Genomic DNA, 19694 nt, shown 5'->3' with positions numbered 1-19694 from the left:
CTGTCCCCGCTGACATCATACTCGCCAAACATGACACGTTCCCTTTGTTGCCTTCCTCGACCACTTGCCTGCTGTCTCTCCGACACTCGGCACTCTTCGGTAGTGTTTTCGTGCCCTGACGTTCACACACACACACACACACACACACACACACACACACACATCCTCTCTTTCTGCCAGCCTGTGCAGGCCTCTCTTCTCCCATGAATGAAGAAAGTGTTGCTTTTGACTTGATGTTTATGTATATTTGAAATGAACCCCCCGCCCCCCCTCCCCCCCCTCCCCATGGAATTCTGCTCCCCTGCACTTTCGTGCCAAGCCTCCATGTTCCTGCCCCGACCGCGGCCCTTTCTCCCAGCTCTGCACTCACTAACCCAGCTTCCTGAACCAGGCCAGCCTGTCCACACGGCCTGGGAGCAGTAGCACAAGCAGCCTCTGTGAGGCCTTCCAGTGAGGCGTCTGAGGGGCAGAGGTGTGTTCAGCAAGGAACGCCCAGTTTGCAGTGTGTCTGTGTGTGCAGCTGGTAAATCTTTCATCTTTAGTGTGTGTGCGCGTGTGTGTACGTGCATGTGTTCCCACGTGCTGGATGCCCATTAGTCGTATGTGTCTCGGTGTCTCTTCAGCCGTGTCAATTCAAACAGGAAGTGTCTGACTCGAGGAGCCAATGAACATTCACTTGAGGAGAACAACAAAACAAAACCAGCCAATCACTTCTTTGTCTCTGAAAGATCCCTGCCCAGAGGAGACTTGGATATGCTGTGTCCTGTGTGTGTGTGTGCGTGCTTGTGTGTGTGTGTGTGCTTGTGTGTGTGTGAGGGAGAGAGACAGAGGCTTATCAGGTCACAACGTGGCAGGAGACAGGTCCAGTCTGAAAGAGATATGAGGTTATAGCGGTCTCCTGTAATTCTCTTACGTTGTGGTGAGAAGGACTAACATGTGACCAAGGCAAGACAAGTGCCCTGTAGTGTCCACGTTAGAAAACAGTTTACTTGGATCCATGCAATACTTTATAGTGACCACCAGGTGACACTGATACTATTCTCTTTACACCAATGCAGACAAGAGGCAGCTTCAACCTTGAAGTGATGGTTCTGGGTTGCTGAGGCAAGTGCCAGGCAGTCAGTGCTGTTCTCAGTGTTTAGGACAATTCACTAAAACCTCAAAAGAGAAAGTGTTCACGCAGTTAAACCCAGTCTGAAGTTAGCAACAAACGAAGTTTGAAGTTAAATTCTGTCTAAAAGTCTTTATTTCAGCATTTAGTCATTTAGTTTAGACTTGTTTCACATCCTCTTAAGAAAAGGTTTCTACCAAAACAGACCTTTAACTATTGGTTTGTTATTGGACAACATCGTATAGTATACCACAATGGATGTTCAGTGCAGATTCCAGGAATACCTTTAGTGGCAAAGTGGCGATAGTCCACATGTACACATGTAGTAGTCAGTAGAGAACAGTCGACAGATCGTTTACAGTCAACGGTAATTAATGCACATTATGTACATTGCACTGCAGCCCACCCAAAGCAGTCATGATTCATTTCCACATTAATACACGAGTAAAAAACGAAACAAAGAAACCACATACTAGCGACCAATAAATAATGAACACTTAGTAAGCAAATAAGAGATACTATATCATACAACAGTATGATCGGACACTGCCTGCCACTCGAAAACATTCAGCGCTCTCTTATGGACTAAGATAGAAAAAGGGAGGGAAAGAGAAAGGGAGATGGAGGGGAAAAGAGAGAGAGAAAAGGCGAAGGAGAGGAAGGGAGGTCAAGGAGAGAGGGATGGTTTGACTCAGTACTTGTCTGCGCACCCAAGCAGCTCCATCCTCACTGTGATGCGCCCATACCAAGACCAGGGGATGAGGCGCAGAAAACGACCATATATGGGCGGCTCGACGACGTTCTTCCTGTGCGTGTTGTTGTCCAAGTTCCCCTGGAACACCTGCACCCAAGACAACCGCCGGGGTCATTCGCAAGCCTGCTCCGAGATGCCCCGAAAACCGTTCGTGTCGTTCATGTCTAGATGTGTGTTTTACCTTATCGGTACGTTGAGCTTCGTCCTGGTAGACGGTCCATGCAACGCCATCGTTACTGTAGGCCAGCTTAAAGGAACCGACAAACTGGACCTGGCCAAAGTCCTTGGCTCCTTGAGTGATCACACCGGTGATCTTGGTAGGAGACAGAAGGTCCACCTGAATCGGGGATGGCGGGGGGGGGGTGGGTGGGTGGGGAGGAGAGACAGGAGAAGTGAGACTGGGGTTGGCCGGCCCGGCTTGCGTTCCTACCGTTCTACGGGAGTGCATTTTCACATGGCGTTCTCCCCCCCTCCTGCCTCTTGGCTCTCCCGCACCTGCAGCCACTGTTTCTGATCGTCCCTGGAGGGCGTCCAGGCGTTGACCTTGCCCTGGCGGTCCAGCCGGGCCTCCTCGGGCCCCCAGGACAGCAGCCCCATGCCCAGGGTCCGGTACACAGAGGATGAGGACAGCTGGGAGTCCAGCACCAGGCCTGACTTCAGGCCCAGTGGCTCAGAACAGCCTGGAGGAGGAGAAGAAGAAGAACCCACGTAGAACCGCTCACAAACAACCATGAAGTAGTATCGTATAATTCACGGGTCTCATGTTAAAATGAGGGGGGCCACGATTCCTTCATTTTTTATAGTAAGCAATCAGAAATCATAGCCATGCTACTGCCATGAAGCAACGTGACCAGGGAACACCATCACACAATTAAACAGCAGGCCCTGACAAAATCCACGGAATTCACTCGCAGTTTGAGAGATCTTAACGAGCTGAGTTTGTATTCGAGCCTCGTGTGCGCGCGGGGGGGGGGGGAGGGGAACGGCGACATCACTGACCGCTGAGCTCACATCCTGTGAGCTCCATGCGCAGCGTGCAGCGGCCCCTGCACACCTGCGGGTAAACCCGGACGAACTGGGATTCGATCGGAGAAGAGAGGACATTGGTCACAGGGGAGTTGCTATCCGCGTTGCCACGGAAGATCTGCACGGAGACAGGAAAACAACAAGGTTCTCGTTCGATTCCGGTTCACCTGGAGGAGAACCGTTTTGGAGGGGGGGGGGGCAGGAATTGGACGTCCTGTGGGCCGGCCTCGCCGGTCTTACCCTGTCCCGCGTGCTTCCGTGGACCTTCACCATTCTCCAAGTCCGCCCGTCGTCACTGTAGGCTATCTTGTAGGACTTCACAAACTCAGAGCTGCCCATTCGCCGGGCACCCTGGGTAATCGCCCCGGTCACGCGCATGCGTCGCAGCAGGTTGACCTGAGGCCGGCATGCGGAGTTCAGAAACCTGCTGAAACTCCACCAACCGTGTGTGTGTGTCTGTGTGTGTCTGTGTGTGTGTGTGTCTGTGTGTGTGTCTACCTGTATCCAGGGCCAGCGGTCACTCTCAGCTGCACTCCAGGCGTTGACCATGCCCTTCCTGTGCAGGCGTGCCAGGCGAGGGTGCCAGTGCTGCAGTCCAAACATGGCGCTGTTGGCTGAGGAGGCTGACAGCTGCTTGTCTGAGATGATGCCCCCCTCCAATCCCAGAGGCCCAGAGCACCCTGCCAACAAGGAGGAGAGGGGAATGAGAGAGGACAGGGGGAGAGGACAGGGAGAGAGGAGATGGAGAGAGGAGAGGGGGAGAGGACAGGGAGAGAGGAGATGGAGAGAGGAGAGGGGGAGAGGACAGAGACAGACAGAGAGAGAGAGACAGAGAGAGACAGAGAGAGACAGAGAGAGAGAGAGAGAGAGAGAGAGAGAGAGAGAGAGAGAGAGAGAGAGAGAGAGAGAGAGACAGAGAGAGACAGAGAGAGAGAGAGAGAGAGAGAGAAATATAATGTAATCTATCACCTAATCTAATGTAGGAATGTATGAAATATAAGTATATACAAGCCATGATTTATATTGATGAATATCAATATAATACTACCGTTGCTTTGGCAATATGAACAATTGTTGTTTTCATGCCAATAAAGCCCTTTGAACTGAACTGCACTGAGAGAGAGACAAAGGATAGAGAGAGGATATGGGTAGAGGAGAAGGGTACAAAAAGTAGAAACTGATATGGAAAAATGCATCGCTTACATGACGTAACTTCAAACTGAGACACAGCATAAGACACCGATATGTTCTCCTAACAGTTACGCAACTCGCGTCGGTTCACAGGCTAGACCTAGCACAGTGCGAATAAGTGCAAACTACCTACAATGTGTGCTGAAAAGAAAAAAGAAAAAAAAAACATTTACAGGCTCAACGAAAAGACGTCGACACCCTGACACTGAAGAGATAGAGGGGAAAGGACGGCAGCAGACTAAACACTCACTGTGTTGGCAGTTGAGCCCTGAGAACTCTCCAGAGCACACACACGTGTAGTTGGCTTCCAGATCGGTACACACACCTCCATTCAGACACGGAGCACTCTCACACTCATTCACGTCTGGAAAACAAACACAGGGAGAGGGGTTTAAACGGCCCTCGACACAGCAAGACAGACAGCTCCACACAGTCCATTCGACACCCTATGTATAGTTCACACCTCGGACAAGACAATAGGACTATTTACTGTAAATGTCACTGTAACCTTTATTATCGATTGATCTTATTTGTTTACGACTCGTGTTTGACTGTTTCTGTCACTAAAACACTTTTCCAGGAAGACAACGACAGGAGAAATGCGCCCGGCCGGTGACACGCGGCAGAATTCGGACATAAGCCATGACATTCAATGGGGAAACATTGTCAGCAGACAGGAAGCAGCTCCCCGAAAGCTTATTGTCAGGCTCCTTCTGCCTGTCGAGCACCGTTGTAAAATACGGGAGTCTTCAGTGTGACAGCAAACACAGACGCCTCACTGGGTACACACCGGTGGGCGCTGAACAGCTATTGGCCCATTCTGACTGGAGTCTGGTTTAGCTGTCGCCCTCTCAACGAGATGGTTCCCATGGAACTCTGCTTTTGTCTAGGGCTCTCTCTTTCTCTGTGAAGACTTTACGTTTTTTCCACATAGATGCAGATAGTGTTGGTGTGTGTGTATGTAAGGTTATGATAACACTATTAGTCGTGTTCTGTTCATGGCGTGTATTCTGTCATATCTGATCATCGTGAGTCACGAGTGACCTCGTTTAGGTTGTGCCTGAACCAGACCCCATTCCACAGCCTGGGGCCGCGAGAGTCCTTGAGCTGTTAGACAAGCTGTCCCTCAAATAGTGTGTGTATGTGTGTGTGTGTGTGTGGGGGGGGTGAGTGTCTGAGTGTATGCATATACTGTAAGTGTGTATTTTCAGCATGTGTGCTGTCACTGCCCATAATCCTATCTATCAGACCAATGTATGTGTGTCTATCAAAATGTGTGTTAACTGTACAATCATCACTCCAGACACCCCGAGGCAATCGCTGTCCATGGAACTGGCAAAAGTCAGGGCTGAGAATGTTGCCATTACACAATGTCATCATAACTCACTAAACAAGGAAAGAAAGACAGACAGAAAGATCTAAAAAAGAAAGAACGAAAGAAAGAAAGGGAGATATGACTAGAATGGCTGTGAACTTTATGCTAAGATTATAACAGTCTTTAATATTCTCAGGGCAGAAGTCTTATCCCTGAATGCCTGCTGGAAAGTGACTGAGAACTGCTTGGCAGTCACTCACTGTGCTGGCAGTGGACCCCAGTGTAGCCAGGAGAGCAGTGACACAGGTACCCCAGGAAGGCATCTCCTCTCTGGGTGTCCGTGGCCTCACACACCCCTCCATGGTGGCACGGGTTAGGCTGGCACGACCCTGCACATGGGCACAAACACACAGGGTAACTCCTTCCCTCTTTTTACCAAAGTAATCCCAGCCACCAAGCCAAACAACCCCATACAACGGTTTCTGTTTACTGTTCAGTCATCCAGCATCAAATCATCTGTATTTCCCAGGATAAATAATGAACAGTCTCTTGTCCTGAGCGTTCAGTCGGAGGCACGTTACACGAGGAAGAAAATAGGACATATTATTAATAGCCCTGGCTAATGTAAGCTGGACTGGCCCAGCGGGAGGCTGTCCATCAGGTTAACAGGCCTCACAGACACCTAGGCCTGGGTCCTCTTCGGGGGGAGCACAGAGGAGTTAGTCAAAACACTGTTGCCTTGACGGTTCCTGATGGGATTGAGGGTCACTCCCACATGGAATACCTGCATGCTAATCGAGCACGAACACAGAAGGATGCCCTGCCTTTGCCGCAGGGGTGGTCGAAAGGGCTTAACTCAATCTGGGTCATTTGGTCATGAACAATTGGCTTTCTTCTCCCCTTTTTCAAACGGAACAAAGGCTTTCTCCTCGTTAAGACACTTACTTAAACGTACATTATTGGGACTATGAGGGATTATCTGAACCACTGCTGGCTACACATTCGTGTACACACACACACACACACACAGCCTTAGATAATTGCACATTTCCAAAAGGGTTCATCTTCTGAGAGTAGACAAATTCAAACATTAAGCAAGTCAAGTGAACACCCCTGGTGTTCAATCAAGACTTGATGATGATGAGCTGATGATGACTAATGGGCAAAGGGGCTCCTGTCCAAACACATACTTAATTTAGGGATAACCTTACAGAAACATTAGTGAAAGGTGAGGCATGAAGCCTACGGCAATGCTTTATGGACACCACTGCTCTGAAATAATGGGAGACGTTCTTTGATACAATCTACTGGATGAGTGTGATGTTAGTAACATTGTTCACGTGTCCTACGTGTTCACATGACAACAGTCTCTCACCTGCGGCCACGGCCCCCTCCCAGTCAGAAGCTGAGAGGACAGAGGGAAGGAGGAAGAGAGGAGAGACACTAGATAAACATAGTGTTTGTAACTTTGTTTCTTCTTCTTCCTTTGCATAATTAACTAGCCGTCAGTGAAGGTTGAATGCGTTAGTCAGCTCACTTGAGATGGTATCCTCTGGCTGAGGTGTCGAACAGTCCGCCTCATTTTCACACAACATGGGTTCGCACTCGTCCACTGTAGGGGTGGAGGAAGTTTGACATTCAGAACAAACGAAGGCACACATACACTCATTATAGGCTATCTTGAAACATTTGAAATGCATGGACCATTCATGCCATATCTTGTTATGATATCAATCCTCATCCTTGCTAGTATTTAGAGACAGTATAAATAACGCAGCAATAGCTTTCGTGCATGGTTCAGGGCGAGGCAAGACGGTTTGTTGACATTACGTCAGTATTCTACTGCACTTTCTTTTTCCTAAACACGCACCCACCGTTCAACTCCAGATCGGGGCTGGTCGCGCCGAGGCAAAGCATCGCCGCTAGGTAAACAAACGCAAGCATCCTCTGGAAGTTGCCGCTCTCTCTGCGCCTTTCTTTCAAATCAAAACAAAGGACAATAATACACCAAAAAAAGTCCCCTGGCTTCGGTCGTCCACTGAAGCGACGATGCGCGGTCACCTTTGATGTTATGGCCTGCCTGTGTCTGTCCCTGACAATACTTTGAGAAACTGCGCAGAACGAAATGTGGATGCTGCCGCGTCCTTCTTCTCGCCGCAGAAAGAAGGTGCGCAGTGACCGAAAACTCAGCTCCTTTTCTGATGCTCTGGGTACCAGTGACAGCAGAAGCGCCACAGAGGCATGGCTATTGTTCACTGTGATTGTCAGTCACACTGGGGTAGCTAATGATGCCTATCACCACAGGCAAAGAGGCAAAAAGTGTAAGCATTGTCTGACTAAATGTCACCCGCCGTGCTAATTTAGCAAAATAGTTTTACGATTAACGACAAAACAATTATGCATTCGTTTAGCCTGGATGTTGTCTGATCAATATCTGTGGGTTATGAAACTGGCTGTGATAAACACAGAAGCAATATGACAGAAGGGTTGGAATCGTTTTGTGTGGAAATGTGTGTGTATGTGTGTGCGCGCGTGTGTGCGTGTTTGTAGACCTTTGTGCGCTGATTAAAGCCAGTTTGGTTTGTCTGCTGCATCCAAGGGACGAATGCAAACCTTGCAGCTGGACTAGAATGAGGGTGGAGGGGAGCAGAGGATTTGAAAGAGTCGCCTAAGGAAATAACTACAAATATAAATATTTTACCATTCAACGAGACGGTGATGTAGGAGCCATATTGGGTTGTTGGGCTTTTGGGTTCACCAACAGGAAAAGGCTACTACAGGTGATATCTAAGGGCTTCATAAGTTCTGTATCAAAAAGCAGGCCACAGCGAAAGCCAACAAGTTTCATGAATTGCAAATATGCAAATATGTCAGTAACACTTAACATGGAAAATATCCAGTAGAATTTCTGTAGATGCTCTATTACTTTCAATATTGGTCATGACTCCTTTATTTAAGATGGTAGGTCAGACCAAGGAGAAGAATCTCCGATTATCAAACAAGCTCAACTGAAACGGTTCTTATGGGGCCATCTGCTGGCCACACATACACTCAGCAACTGTTTGGTTTGGCACTGAAGGATAAATATAAACAAAGGTTTAAAAAAAAAACAACAACAACAAATCCCTAGGATGTGTTTATTTATCTTGTGCATGGAATTTTTATTTGCTGGCATTACTTCCAACTTCACTCATCACATTTAAATGGGGTTAATAAATAAGATTAAATACAATTTCTCAAAATACATGAAATATTAACGCCATTTAGTCCTTGCCTCAACTCATTCTGGATTATGGCACGAGGAGAGCTTATTGCAACTGCCAATGCGGTCTCATCTGATCTGGTGCGTCGGATCTCACTCATGTCCAACAAAATGTTTGCGATCCTTAAAGTACATCAGAAATGATCAAATAAAAATGAAAGAAAAAAAACAACAATTTAAAGTCTCCAGCACTATTGAAATCACTTCCGTTTGGCATCAGCACAGTAATCATCAATAAAAACGCTGAATTTTTCTTATTATACAATCATTTCTGCATTTCTGTTTTGGAAAGTGATAACGTCTGTTGCAAAAATAAGTAGTAGTTTCTCATACCAAAGAAGGTTTACCAAAAGCAGTATTTTCTTCTCATGGATAATGTGCATTTCTGTAGCAATGGTTTTCATGTGTGTTGTTTACACTGACATTCTTATGGCACTAGACATCAGGACGCTTGATATGACTTCCTGTACATACTCAGAAGGGTAAGGGGTCTAAACTTTACATTTGTCTCGGATAAATATGTTAAATAATAAATAAGTATTTAAAAAACTCCTATACACAACTGATTTATAATCAAGTCCTTAAATTCACAAACAGTAACTGGCGTTAGGTAGCCAATACATAAGCAGCAATAATCCTATTATTACAAAGTATCAACATACATAAACAGTAATTTTGTACCCCGAGGAGTTCAGAGTTTCGCTGGATATGGTCTCATCGATAGAAGGCAGTCAGTGCAGCCTGTAACTGTTACAAAAAGTCTTAGGTGAAAATGTTGCTACATGTCTTCCCAGCACAACAGGGAGTATCAGTCTGTGTACTGCATTCTACCATCATTGTCACAGTGGGCCTCCACATTCACACACTGAGAACCCACCCGGCAATAAAACACACTGCCTTGATGTGGCTCGCTCTGTCTGGTCACAGCAGGCCTTCCTGCTCCAAGACTGAGGGAAGGACGGAGAAATCAAAGGGGGCAAACTTAATGCCAGTCCCATGGTAGAACTTGTTTTGGAACTCCACCCTGGAGCAGGAAGAAAAGAAAGGAAGAAAGAATACAAAGAATAAAAGAGAGAGAGCGAAGACAGAAAAAGAGAAGAGAGATCCATTGAGTACAATACATGGCTAACAGTTAGCCTGAAGGGAACGACAGCAAATTTGAAGACATGAGAAAGTGAGCGAAGGGTTAAACCATGGTCGGAGCGGCCGACTGAACAGAACAAGAGGCTCACCAGTGGAGGCGGAGGGCGTGGAGGAAGGCCGAAAGGCCCTCCATGACCAGGAGGATGGACACTGTGAGCAGGGCAAACAGGCCGAACACAGGCACCAGGAACAGCACCCCCAGTCTGGAGGTCACCCTCAGGCCCAGACGCATCACCATGGCCCACAGCACCTCAGAAAGCTCTGTTCAACACACACACACACACACACACAATAGAATAATGCTCTGGCAGAGTATAGAACATTCCAGATAGTTCCATACGTTTCCTTTCCATGGCCAGCTGCAGTGGTGGTGGTGGTGGTGGTGGGGGGGGGGTCTACTCACGAGCGTGGGCCAGGCTGAGGGCCCAGAGACGCAGGTAGGAGGCCGTGTTGGAGATGCAGCCCAGGCAATACTCAATGGTGTGGATGGCCTGGTGCAGGAAGGCGTCGCCAAAGTCGAACTGCAAGTGAACGTGAGAGGCAAAGATCACATGACTTCAGATGCATTTGCTCTTCATTTTTGGGGGGGGGGGGGGTGGATGGATTCGACGGGGTCACGCGAGAACAGCCCCAGCTGTAGGATGTCGGATCGGTCGCCAAGGATTCTGACCTTCTTGCGTGCGGTCTCTCTGCTGGTCATGAGGTCGTCGAGGCCCTCCTCTTCATCTTCGTCGTATGCTGGTGCCGTGGACATGTCGTCCTCACTTACACGGCGAACTCTCTCATAGCCCTTCATGAGGAGAGAGACACTTCAAATTAGACCCACAAACACAGACATATATATAGGTGTATGCATGTATGTATGTATGTATGTATGTATGTATGTATGTATGTATGTATGTATGTATGTATGTATGTATGTATGCATGTATGTTAAACAGTGAGTTCAACACTGAATGTTTAGCCATAAACAGTATACAAAATCGCACCCTGCGTCCTCGCAACCCTTTTGCCCCGCGATGCAGCCAGTAGAGGTAGAGAGGTTTTCCCAACAGCAGCACAGGAACAGACAGAAGAGCTACCACCACCAGGAAGATCTGAAGCCCTGACTGTGGAACCACACACACACACACACACACACATTCAGCATCAAGCCCAGGTCGAACCAGTGACCCCTCAAATATCCAGTGCACGAGCCCAGTCGGACACAGTGGGGGGGGCTCGTTACGCCTCGTTAGGCCCTACCTGTCCAGGGTAGAGAGGGGTGTTGTCCCCTCCTTGCATGAGGAACATGTTGATGAAGTGGATGAGGATGCTGGGGGCCAGGCGGGAGTCTCGGGCTCCGAACGCCATCCATTTATAGAGGATCATGAAGACCAGGTAGCCGAAAAGACACAGCAGGAACAGCAGCTCTGGGAGGAACAGCAGGTAGACGTTGAACTTCTGCCGGAAGTGCCTGGAAGGAGGGAAGAGAAGTGATTGGCGTCTCCTTTGCGTTGCTATCAAACGGTTTCGGATTCGCTGCTTCTCTCAGGGACAGAGAGATTGCCTTTGAGTTCTGCTTCGTGGCTTTATACGATGGCGACGACAAGGGCAGGGGTAACTGTCCTCGTGACTTGTGACTCACAGGTGGTTGAAGACGCTGAGCACCACCCCGAAGCTCATGTGCACCACGCCGATGATGACGGACATCTTCATCTTGTAGGAGTTGAGGAAGGACAGGCGGTTCACGGCCATGTTCCAGATCTGAGATGCAGGAGGAAGCATAAACATAAGAAATCGGATTGGTCCGTCAGTCAGTCAGTCTGGGAGGGTGAGGCTGCTTGTGTGTGTTCATTTGGTTTGTGTGTCCACCCATACAACTTGGATACTCACAGGGTCGATTCCAAAGGGATATGGTCCACGGAAAACCCCGGAAACGTTGGGGTCCAACGTGAGCACGGCGTTCGTTTGGAGAGTTTCATTCCTACACGGAGACACGAGGAAGTGAACAGCTGTACAAACGACTTCCCAACAGACGGGTTCCAGTCAAAGCTGGAATCCAAACCGCACATGAGACACCACAGATCCAGGTGTGAAAGGCCTGGCGACTCACGTCCACTGCTGGTCCATGAACATGGCCTTCACGCTCCATCCTGAGCCAAAGATGTTGAGGGACTTGGAGAAGCAGTCGTTGTAGATGAGGCCGGTGTAGATGGAGAACAGGCCCATCATGAGGATGATGTAGCGGCCTTGGAAGAACATCACCCAGACCTGAGGATTGATGAAAAACCCAACCGAATGAAAAATCGGATCGAAAACGCATCGTCGTGGGTTCCTATTGCTGCTGAGGAGATGACAGGGTGTTGGTTCCTCTCACCTCGTTGTCGGATCGCTTGCGCTTGTGGCTCTTCTCCGTCAGAACCATCCAGAGGGCGAACATCGTCATGACCAGCCCGTGCCCCAGGTCCCCGAACATGACCGCAAACAGGAAAGGGAATGTGATGACGGTGTATGGAGCTGCCAATGAGAAAAGGAACATCATCACCAACCAGGGAAGTGGGAGTACTTCCGCTGCACCAGGAGCTGTGGACCTCAGATATCTAGTCCGGCTGTGGGGGGTGTGGAAGCCCACCTGGACTGGCCTCGCGGTAGTCTCCCACGCCGTAGGCCTCGACGATGCTCTGGAACCCAGACGTGAACTTGTTGGTCCTCAGGAGGGTGGGCGGAGTGTCGCTGCTCGGAATGCGGTTCACGAAAGACGGAACGGTGGCGTCTCCCTTTCGCTGAAGCCGGAAACGGGAAACAAAACGGTCAGGAGGAGATCCGCCGATAGGACGGCAGCAGCGCAAATTCACCGTCGAATCTCTCGTCTTTCGCAGAGAAAGAGGACTCACTCACCGAGCCTTCCTCCAGCGCCCCCCGCAGGTTCGTCAGGTCGCTGACGGGACACCACACCTCTGCGATCAGACACTTGTTGGTGACGTCGAAGCTGCAGAGGTTGAGGATGTGGTAGATGGCCTTCATCTTCTTCACCTGCACCACCCAGGTGAAGGCCGACTCGGAGGCCTTCTGGAGCACCTGCTTCAGGTATTCCTCCGTACGGTGCAACACCTGGATGGACGGAACAGTGAGAAACCAACGACCACAGGGTTTCCCCCTCACGGCGTCGGTGGACGTCGTTCAAAAAACGAACACGGGCCCAGACGTACGTTGTTCAAGTCCTGGATCCGTGTCCGGAGGTTGTCCATCACGTCCACCCTCTCCTCGTCGTTCTCAGGGTGGGGGTAAAGGTGACAGTGGTAGCTAGGGAACAGCAGACGCGCGACAAAGGACTAGGGTCAGAGACTAAAACGAAAGAGGCGGCCCGTCCGATTGGCTGCACGCCATACGTTTGTGTACCCTCGTATTTGTAACATGTCAATAGGTGCGTGTCGCGAGGAACGTACCAATCGCAGATCTTCTGGACCTTCTGTCCAATCTGGTCGCCCCAAAACGAGATGAGGAACACGACACTTTCGTTGATCTCACCCTGCGAGAGAGAGACAAAAAACGACACACGATGATATCGACGGACGTGGCCGCGTTCCTTGTTTGGCATTTCTGTGTGCCGTGTTCACCGTCGCACCGTGTCCAGGTCGACGAGACTCTCGTCCACCTCGGCGTAGCTGAGGATGGTGTAGCCCTTACACACCCTCCACAGCATGCGCTCAAAGGCCTCCACTTTCACCCTCTGGATCAGACCGGAGACAAACCTGGAGAGGGAGAGAGACAATAGGCGAAGGGGGAAGAGAGGGGAAAAAGAGAGGGGAGGAAAAGCGGAGAGACAAACGGAGCGAGAGAGAGAGAGAAAGAGAGAGAGACAGAAAGAGAGACAAAGAGAGAGAAAGAGACAGAGAGTGTTAAACAGTGACAGTTCAACATTGAATGTTTAGCCGTAAACAGTCACCGTTTATCTGGGTTAAAAGTGAAGTCATTTACTTGTCATGTACTTGGTAAATCCTTACCCCAGCTTGGCTCCCAGTCTCTGCATGTTGGTGCATCCGGTCACAGACTCCATCTCTGTAGAGGGGAATTCTTCATACTGGGGACCCAGGGCCTCATGCTAAGAGGAGAACGAACAAACATTACCACATCACACCACACGTTTGTTCAAGTTTAAAGCCTACTATACTCGGGCAGAAAGTATAGAGTCTGGTGATAGTGAACATGGTGACTCCCTTGGCAGAGATATAAAAATGTAAAAAAATAAACCTTTTTTTTTTTTTTTTTTTTTAACACAGATTATTGGAGTCATGAGATTCTCTGGATGCCTGTGGAATGACTGTTTTCATTAATTAGAGTCATCCCTCTTTCTGCAGCACCCTCACAAACTGGTAGAAGTCTTCACTAGTCAGGCCTTGTCAAAAACTGGAGTTCTGAAGGGACACAGTGTGTGTGGGACAAATTTATTGCGGCCAATATATATTGGCTATATATCATTAATATATATATATATATATAGTCCCAGCCAGGTGTGTGTGAGAGAGAGAGAGAGAGAGAGAGAGAGAGAGAGAGAGAGAGAGAAGGAGAAAAAGACAGTCAGACAGACAGACAGTCAGACAGACAGACAGACAGGACTGACCCGAGAGCTGCTGTGTATGAACGTGCGCGTGATCCTCAGCATGTGTGTGTACTCGGTCAGCTCCAGCAGGTTCCTCTGGAGCTTCTCCTTGTTCCTGGCCACCTCGCTCAGCTCCACCTCCAGCCTCTGCAGTTGCTCCTGAGGACCAGACAGCCAGACTCAACCACTGACAGCCAATCCTCCCCCGACCGCAACCATCTCGGCCCTGAACCACTCCATCCCGATCATCACAAAATCAATACTCAAACCGCATCGTGTTATTAAGTCAAACTGGTCACACACGCCAAGCGAAAGATATAGTCTTGAGGCTTCATAATGACGTTACTCCGACGAATTCTCAAATCGTGACAACATATCCCATTTCTGTACACAATACAAGAGCCTCACCATGATCTCAAGGACTTGTTTAGGGGGAGGGGCGACAGGACTGTCATCCTCCTCGGGGACAGCTATATTGGCCTTTCGGATCTCCCTTAACAGGTACCCTGCCCAAGGAAAAGGCACAGACACGTCACGCGCCACCATCCACGTAGGGCGGATGTGCATGTCAGCCAGGTCCCATCTCGGTTTCCTTACCCAGAATTCTCTCCATCTCCTCGCACCTCTTGATTTCGCTGACGAAGCGGCGCTGGAACGAGCTGACGCTGGGGTTGAGCTGAAACCAGAGAAGAAGAGGCGAGGTTGGGCGGCTAGGCTGGAGGATGTGTGCGCCAGTGCTTGTCTGCACAGAATTAGGGTTTATTCAACAATACTTTTATTTTTTAAGGATGGAAGGGTTAGATTAATACCATCCCATATTCTGTGCAGTTAACTTCAGAAGCTAGGCTATTTTTGGACACAATGAATCCTTGCTCTGCCTCGAGGTCAGGCTTTAAAAGGTTTGCATTATCAGTTTGTTCTACTTCTGAGTATTGATTTCTGTCAAGGGCATTAACTGGACTGATTGGACTGATTAAACGGCAACTAATTGACAATTATCTGACCCACACCACACACACACGCACACACACACACACACAGACCAGTAGGCACACACATGCAAGTACACGCCCAAAATGTAATTTTGTGACATTGTGACACTTACATTAAGCTGAATGTAAATACAGTGAATTTGAGACTGTAAGATAAAACACGTGTGGGAGCAATGAACAGTCAGGAAAACTTACATCTCGGAACTCGACCAGACCCATTTCTCCAAGTTCACTTATGCAATCATAAGCAGAACCGGACTGTAGAAACAATTGCGCCAGGCACATCTCCTCACTTCGGAACACCGACCCCATCTTATCTGCCACCTTGCAGTCGAAATCTCCTCCGGCCTAAATCTCTCAAGCCAACAGTAGGCTACCGGACAAGTCTACAAATAATTTTAGCCCATCAACACCAGCCGACACTTGGCTTCAATTTGCGAAATAGCAAATAATTATTATATTTCTTTATATAAAAAAGATATTATCTCAGTTTGAAATCAGTTTTTCAGCCACTGCAATCAAACATCAAGGCTATGTTTTTCTCGCTAGCTCTGGTTTCTTGAATGATCAGTGAGTCAACGATATTTAAGAAAATAAAGCATGTTTAGTGTCTATGTAGTTGCACATATTACACCGAGCGAGCCTAAGCGTCATCCTATTCCTTTAATAGCTGTCACTATCGCAACCAGTCGTCGCAATGCTATGCATTTGCCCATTCAAACACAAATTAAACGACCAATAGACTATATGATGTATGAATCCATAACGGAATTACAGTAAAATCTAGACATAACCCAAGTAAAATTATTAACGGACATACAAAATGCAGCCCTTCATTCGCACTGTGTCGCCCAGCTACTGACACAGATTGCGTCTTTGGGTTGCCAGACATTTTGTAGACGCCAGAAAGCTGTTAACGAGATGTTTTACACGGACACCATCAGTAAACAAGATATTTGTTGAACCATTAATGACGACAATGATGATACAATAGTACGTACGTGTAGACGAATAAAAATAAACTACCATTGTGTTAAAAATCTATCAAAGAATGTAGGTCTAGACTATAGAAATGTATTTAGGTTAGGTTAAAATAAATGTGACAAGAGTTCTATTTACCTGGGAAATGTAAATTCTTAATAGACACCGATGATTTAAAGGACTTGTGTGTGTTTGGGAATATTGTGCAAATGTCTACATTTTACATGTAGCCTATGTTCAGTGGGCGCTAACATTCGTACAGGGTTACAATTCACTGACTGAATATCCAACGTGGAATATTAACAAACCTGGCAACCAGAACATCCTCTAATTTATTCTATCCCATCACTGAAATTACCATCTGTCCTTTGTGTTTAATTTTGGATTTGGGGTTCACCGATTCACAGGATGTTTCTTTTCTCGTTTAATGATTTAACACCCTTTCAGTTCAAATAAACCAATCTGATGATGGGTTTTCTGTCTTCCTGACTTGTTGATCGAGTTTGGTTGTCCCTGTCATGGTCATATGCCAAAATCCAATCCTTAACCCAAATACTTTAATCTATGAATATACATAAACACGTTGAGATGGTTGGAATTAAGTTGAAAAACATACAACTGGTCAAAACATATGTGACCCTTTAAAACGTGCAATTTCCCTATTGTTAGAATTTCACTATTGTTTAAGTATTACATATATTTCACAGTTCCTTGGTCAAGGAGGGCTTCTCATTAACTGGGTACAAACCTTTCAGATTATATATAAAATAAATAAATAGACATTTCAGAAGAAAAGGGCAGATACATGTACTGATATAAATATTTATTTATATTTATAGCATTAAATAGGTCCAACTTTTATTCCCAGGTATATACATACATTTACAAACACATAAAATATGAATTTAGCAGCTGGAGAAGCTCTGATTCATTTCCTAGGCCAAAGAGGACACACCTTCCACACAAATAGCACAGCATGTTTTGAATACACTAGTATTTGAGTTTGCATAGTATTTTCTATGGATACTATTCATTATTGTTCTGTACTGTAAGGAGCCATGTACAACTCCGTGGCTAAACATGCCTGTGAAACAACAGGACATGACTACACCCGTTCCTGACCAATCACCTCAGGGTCTGACCGTTCCTGACCAATCACCTCAGGGTCTGACCGTTCCAGACCAATCACCTCAAGGTCTGCCTGTTCCTGACCAATCACCTCAGCGTCTGGGCCAGCCTGTTGAGTTCCTGGGAGAGAGCCGTAACTGTATCAAGGATCCTCTGCTTGTCTTTTTCCTGCAGACGGGCTCCGCAGCGCTGGTCGAATCGGTCCGGGTGCCAGACGGCCTGCTGTCTCCGCAGAACCTTCCGGAACACCGGCACGTCCTCCCTGTCCGCCCCGTGCAGCATCACCTCCACCATCTCCTCCACGGTGCCCTTGGGGGCGGGCCAGGGGATGTCCCCGTAGCTCAGCTTGGTGGTGGCGGATGACGTGCCGCTCTGGAAGGTGGCTGCACATTTCTCTTCGTAGCGCTGCTTCTTCCCCTGACGAGTCTCCTCCTCCTTCCGCGCCGCCCTCGCCAGGTACTCGGCGTGCTCTCTCTGCAGCCTCTCGTGCAGCTCCTTGCGGCTTCTCTCCTCCTCCTCCGTCTCAGCCTTACTCTTCCTCTTCTTCCCCCCCGAGCCGGAAGCTGCCAGTCTTTGGGCCTGGGCATGCTGCTTCGCAAAGTACTCAGTTCTAATTCGGTCGGCCCAGAAGCCAAAGTCTTCCTCATCTGCATCGTCTTGTAAAAATTCATCGTCTGTAAAGGAAAAACACAGGAATATCACAGACTGATTTGTTCTGCCGTCTTAAAAAGATATGAACTGCCATAATTCATAATAAGTCATCTTACCATCGTATTGCCCAAAGGTTTCAAAGAACTCATCCTGGCATTCCCCAAAAAGCTTTTCTTGCCATTCCTTCTCAGGATTGCTTTTGTGCGAAGAGCTTGTACTTGTGGAAGGCTTTTGGTTCTTCAGCAGAATAAGTTACAGTCAGTATTCATGTACAGTAGACTGATACTACAAGGTTACAACCAAAACAAGGTTCTTATCAAATAATGAACAACTCATTTAACGGTGACTCTTGGAGCCAACAGGACACACATTGAAGATTACTGTGGGCCGACATTTTATGGGTCTTACTGGATCATACCTTTTCAGTCCTCATCCATTGCAGCAGGTCCTGAGGTGTAATTCCCGCATTATTTGATATGATCATGATATCCGGATTTATTCTTAGAAGCGGTACAACCAGGTCATTGTATTCTGCGTAAGAAAACATACAAGAGATTATTGTTCACATAAGTAGCTATAGATAGCGTTGACGTTTGGATCTAGGTAGCTAGTTAGCTAGCTAACCAGCTGACAGCGGTATATTATCTTTCCTTTCAACGGTATTCGATCTAGTATTACCTCTTGTGCCGTGCTTGAGAGCCCTGTTTGCCGCAATGTGTAGAGGTGTGTCGCCTTTACGATCTTTCTGAAAAACGTCAGCTCCATGTTTCAATAGTAGTCGGAGAATAGCATCGTCCCCGTGTGAGCAGGCTATGTGCAACGGGGTTCTCTCTTTTTTGCCCTGAATAAAGTTGAGGTTGAGGTCTTTATGTTTACGCAGGTAGGATTTTAGCTTCAGTAGACTACCCCCTTCCACGTATTTCCAAACTCGTTTTTGTTTACGACACACCATGGCTACACAGATCAACACGTATACAATCTGAGCCCGATAATTAGCTGCCACTGGAAAACAACCACACGGACAGACAACAGAGCTACACCATCGTCAATTTCCGGCTGTCCAACACCGAAATGTGTCCCTGTGACGGTTGTGGAAAAAATGGTTCTTGTCAAGTTGTGTTATCCAACCACTAAGGGTCAGTATTTCTCCGCAACCTTCAGGCACGAGGAAAGAGATATAGTACATTGTTTCCACAGTACCTACTAGCCCTTTCACTGGTAACATCCGAATCATATATATTCACACTTTGGTGGGTTAAACCCTTCAATCAACTATGCTGAAATTCTGCAGAATTTGAAGTACCAACAGCATAGTGCAGTAAAGCACAAATGCAGATGATTAAGTAGAGTAATGGAGGTAGAAAGCCACACTTAGCCCAAGTATGGCATGTAACTGTATACCAACTGTTTCCCAATGTAACTGTAAACCTATTATAATATATATTTACCCTCTGCCCAATTAAATCACCCATGAGTGACCTCTCAGTATTCAGCTGTTGTCCTCTGTGTTGATGCTTTGCCATGGAGGTCCTTTCAGCATAGCACCTGCCAGGAAGAG

The 19694-nt window shown here is 47.6% G+C and overlaps 3 protein-coding genes across 5 annotated transcripts; all 3 read right to left on the bottom strand.

The window, feature by feature from the left end:
* Nucleotides 1-1255: 1255 nt before the first annotated feature.
* edil3b (EGF like and discoidin domains 3b) lies at nucleotides 1256-7670 on the bottom strand. The gene is made up of 11 exons (XM_084693847.1): nucleotides 7272-7670; nucleotides 6935-7009; nucleotides 6773-6802; nucleotides 5658-5786; nucleotides 4333-4446; nucleotides 3390-3571; nucleotides 3132-3287; nucleotides 2865-3009; nucleotides 2361-2545; nucleotides 2047-2202; nucleotides 1256-1952 (listed from the first exon to the last, which is right to left on the bottom strand). Exons 1-11 carry the CDS (start codon nucleotides 7339-7341, stop codon nucleotides 1803-1805), a joined length of 1392 nt encoding a protein of 463 aa, XP_084549973.1. The 5' UTR covers nucleotides 7342-7670; the 3' UTR covers nucleotides 1256-1802.
* An 856-nt stretch (nucleotides 7671-8526) lies between these two features.
* Nucleotides 8527-16262, bottom strand: atp6v0a2a (ATPase H+ transporting V0 subunit a2a). Of its 2 annotated transcripts, XM_084693493.1 has the most exons (21): nucleotides 15572-16262; nucleotides 14982-15060; nucleotides 14793-14890; nucleotides 14406-14543; nucleotides 13789-13886; nucleotides 13410-13536; nucleotides 13231-13313; nucleotides 12994-13087; nucleotides 12683-12895; nucleotides 12417-12567; nucleotides 12162-12301; nucleotides 11898-12055; nucleotides 11678-11768; nucleotides 11430-11548; nucleotides 11048-11258; nucleotides 10792-10911; nucleotides 10473-10592; nucleotides 10206-10323; nucleotides 9892-10063; nucleotides 9537-9683; nucleotides 8527-9406 (listed from the first exon to the last, which is right to left on the bottom strand). In XM_084693493.1, exons 1-20 carry the CDS (start codon nucleotides 15686-15688, stop codon nucleotides 9581-9583), a joined length of 2550 nt encoding a protein of 849 aa, XP_084549619.1. In that variant the 5' UTR covers nucleotides 15689-16262; the 3' UTR covers nucleotides 8527-9406; nucleotides 9537-9580. The 2 variants fall into 2 exon arrangements, with proteins under 2 accessions (XP_084549619.1, XP_084549618.1); XM_084693492.1 differs by having other exon boundaries at nucleotides 8527-9683.
* Nucleotides 16263-17165: 903 nt separating this feature from the next.
* nfkbil1 (nuclear factor of kappa light polypeptide gene enhancer in B-cells inhibitor-like 1) lies at nucleotides 17166-19172 on the bottom strand. 2 transcript variants are annotated; one of them, XM_084693941.1, is made up of 5 exons: nucleotides 18815-19172; nucleotides 18555-18667; nucleotides 18253-18373; nucleotides 17547-18159; nucleotides 17166-17516 (listed from the first exon to the last, which is right to left on the bottom strand). In XM_084693941.1, exons 1-4 carry the CDS (start codon nucleotides 19086-19088, stop codon nucleotides 17573-17575), a joined length of 1095 nt encoding a protein of 364 aa, XP_084550067.1. In that variant the 5' UTR covers nucleotides 19089-19172; the 3' UTR covers nucleotides 17166-17516; nucleotides 17547-17572. The 2 variants fall into 2 exon arrangements, with proteins under 2 accessions (XP_084550067.1, XP_084550066.1); XM_084693940.1 differs by having other exon boundaries at nucleotides 17166-18159.
* Between the last annotated feature and the right edge of the window lie 522 nt (nucleotides 19173-19694).

This window comes from Hypomesus nipponensis, chromosome 27, assembly GCF_054491055.1.
Source record: "Hypomesus nipponensis isolate SF chromosome 27, ASM5449105v1, whole genome shotgun sequence".
NCBI classification, from domain to species: domain Eukaryota; kingdom Metazoa; phylum Chordata; class Actinopteri; order Osmeriformes; family Osmeridae; genus Hypomesus; species Hypomesus nipponensis.
This window is presented reverse-complemented; position numbering and strand designations above follow the sequence as displayed.

What these genes read in the sequence shown, in the direction of transcription:
- atp6v0a2a (XM_084693492.1), bottom strand. Translation starts at nt 15,688, where the DNA reads ATGGGGTCGGTGTTCCGAAGTGAGGAGATGTGCCTGGCGCAATTGTTT. An exon ending in GGGCGCTGGAGGAAGGCTCG is followed by an intron (nt 12,568 to 12,682) that starts GTGAGTGAGTCC and finishes TTCCGGCTTCAG; the next exon opens with CGAAAGGGAGACGCCACCGT. An exon ending in GCAAGCGATCCGACAACGAG is followed by an intron (nt 12,056 to 12,161) that starts GTGAGAGGAACC and finishes ATCAATCCTCAG; the next exon opens with GTCTGGGTGATGTTCTTCCA.
- nfkbil1 (XM_084693940.1), bottom strand. Translation starts at nt 19,088, where the DNA reads ATGGTGTGTCGTAAACAAAAACGAGTTTGGAAATACGTGGAAGGGGGT. An exon ending in TCTCAAGCACGGCACAAGAG is followed by an intron (nt 18,668 to 18,814) that starts GTAATACTAGAT and finishes TTTCTTACGCAG; the next exon opens with AATACAATGACCTGGTTGTA. An exon ending in AATGGATGAGGACTGAAAAG is followed by an intron (nt 18,374 to 18,554) that starts GTATGATCCAGT and finishes ATTCTGCTGAAG; the next exon opens with AACCAAAAGCCTTCCACAAG.
- edil3b (XM_084693847.1), bottom strand. Translation starts at nt 7,341, where the DNA reads ATGCTTGCGTTTGTTTACCTAGCGGCGATGCTTTGCCTCGGCGCGACC. An exon ending in GGAGGGGGCCGTGGCCGCAG is followed by an intron (nt 5,787 to 6,772) that starts GTGAGAGACTGT and finishes GCCCATGTGCAG; the next exon opens with GGTCGTGCCAGCCTAACCCG. An exon ending in AAGCTCAACGTACCGATAAG is followed by an intron (nt 1,953 to 2,046) that starts GTAAAACACACA and finishes TCTTGGGTGCAG; the next exon opens with GTGTTCCAGGGGAACTTGGA.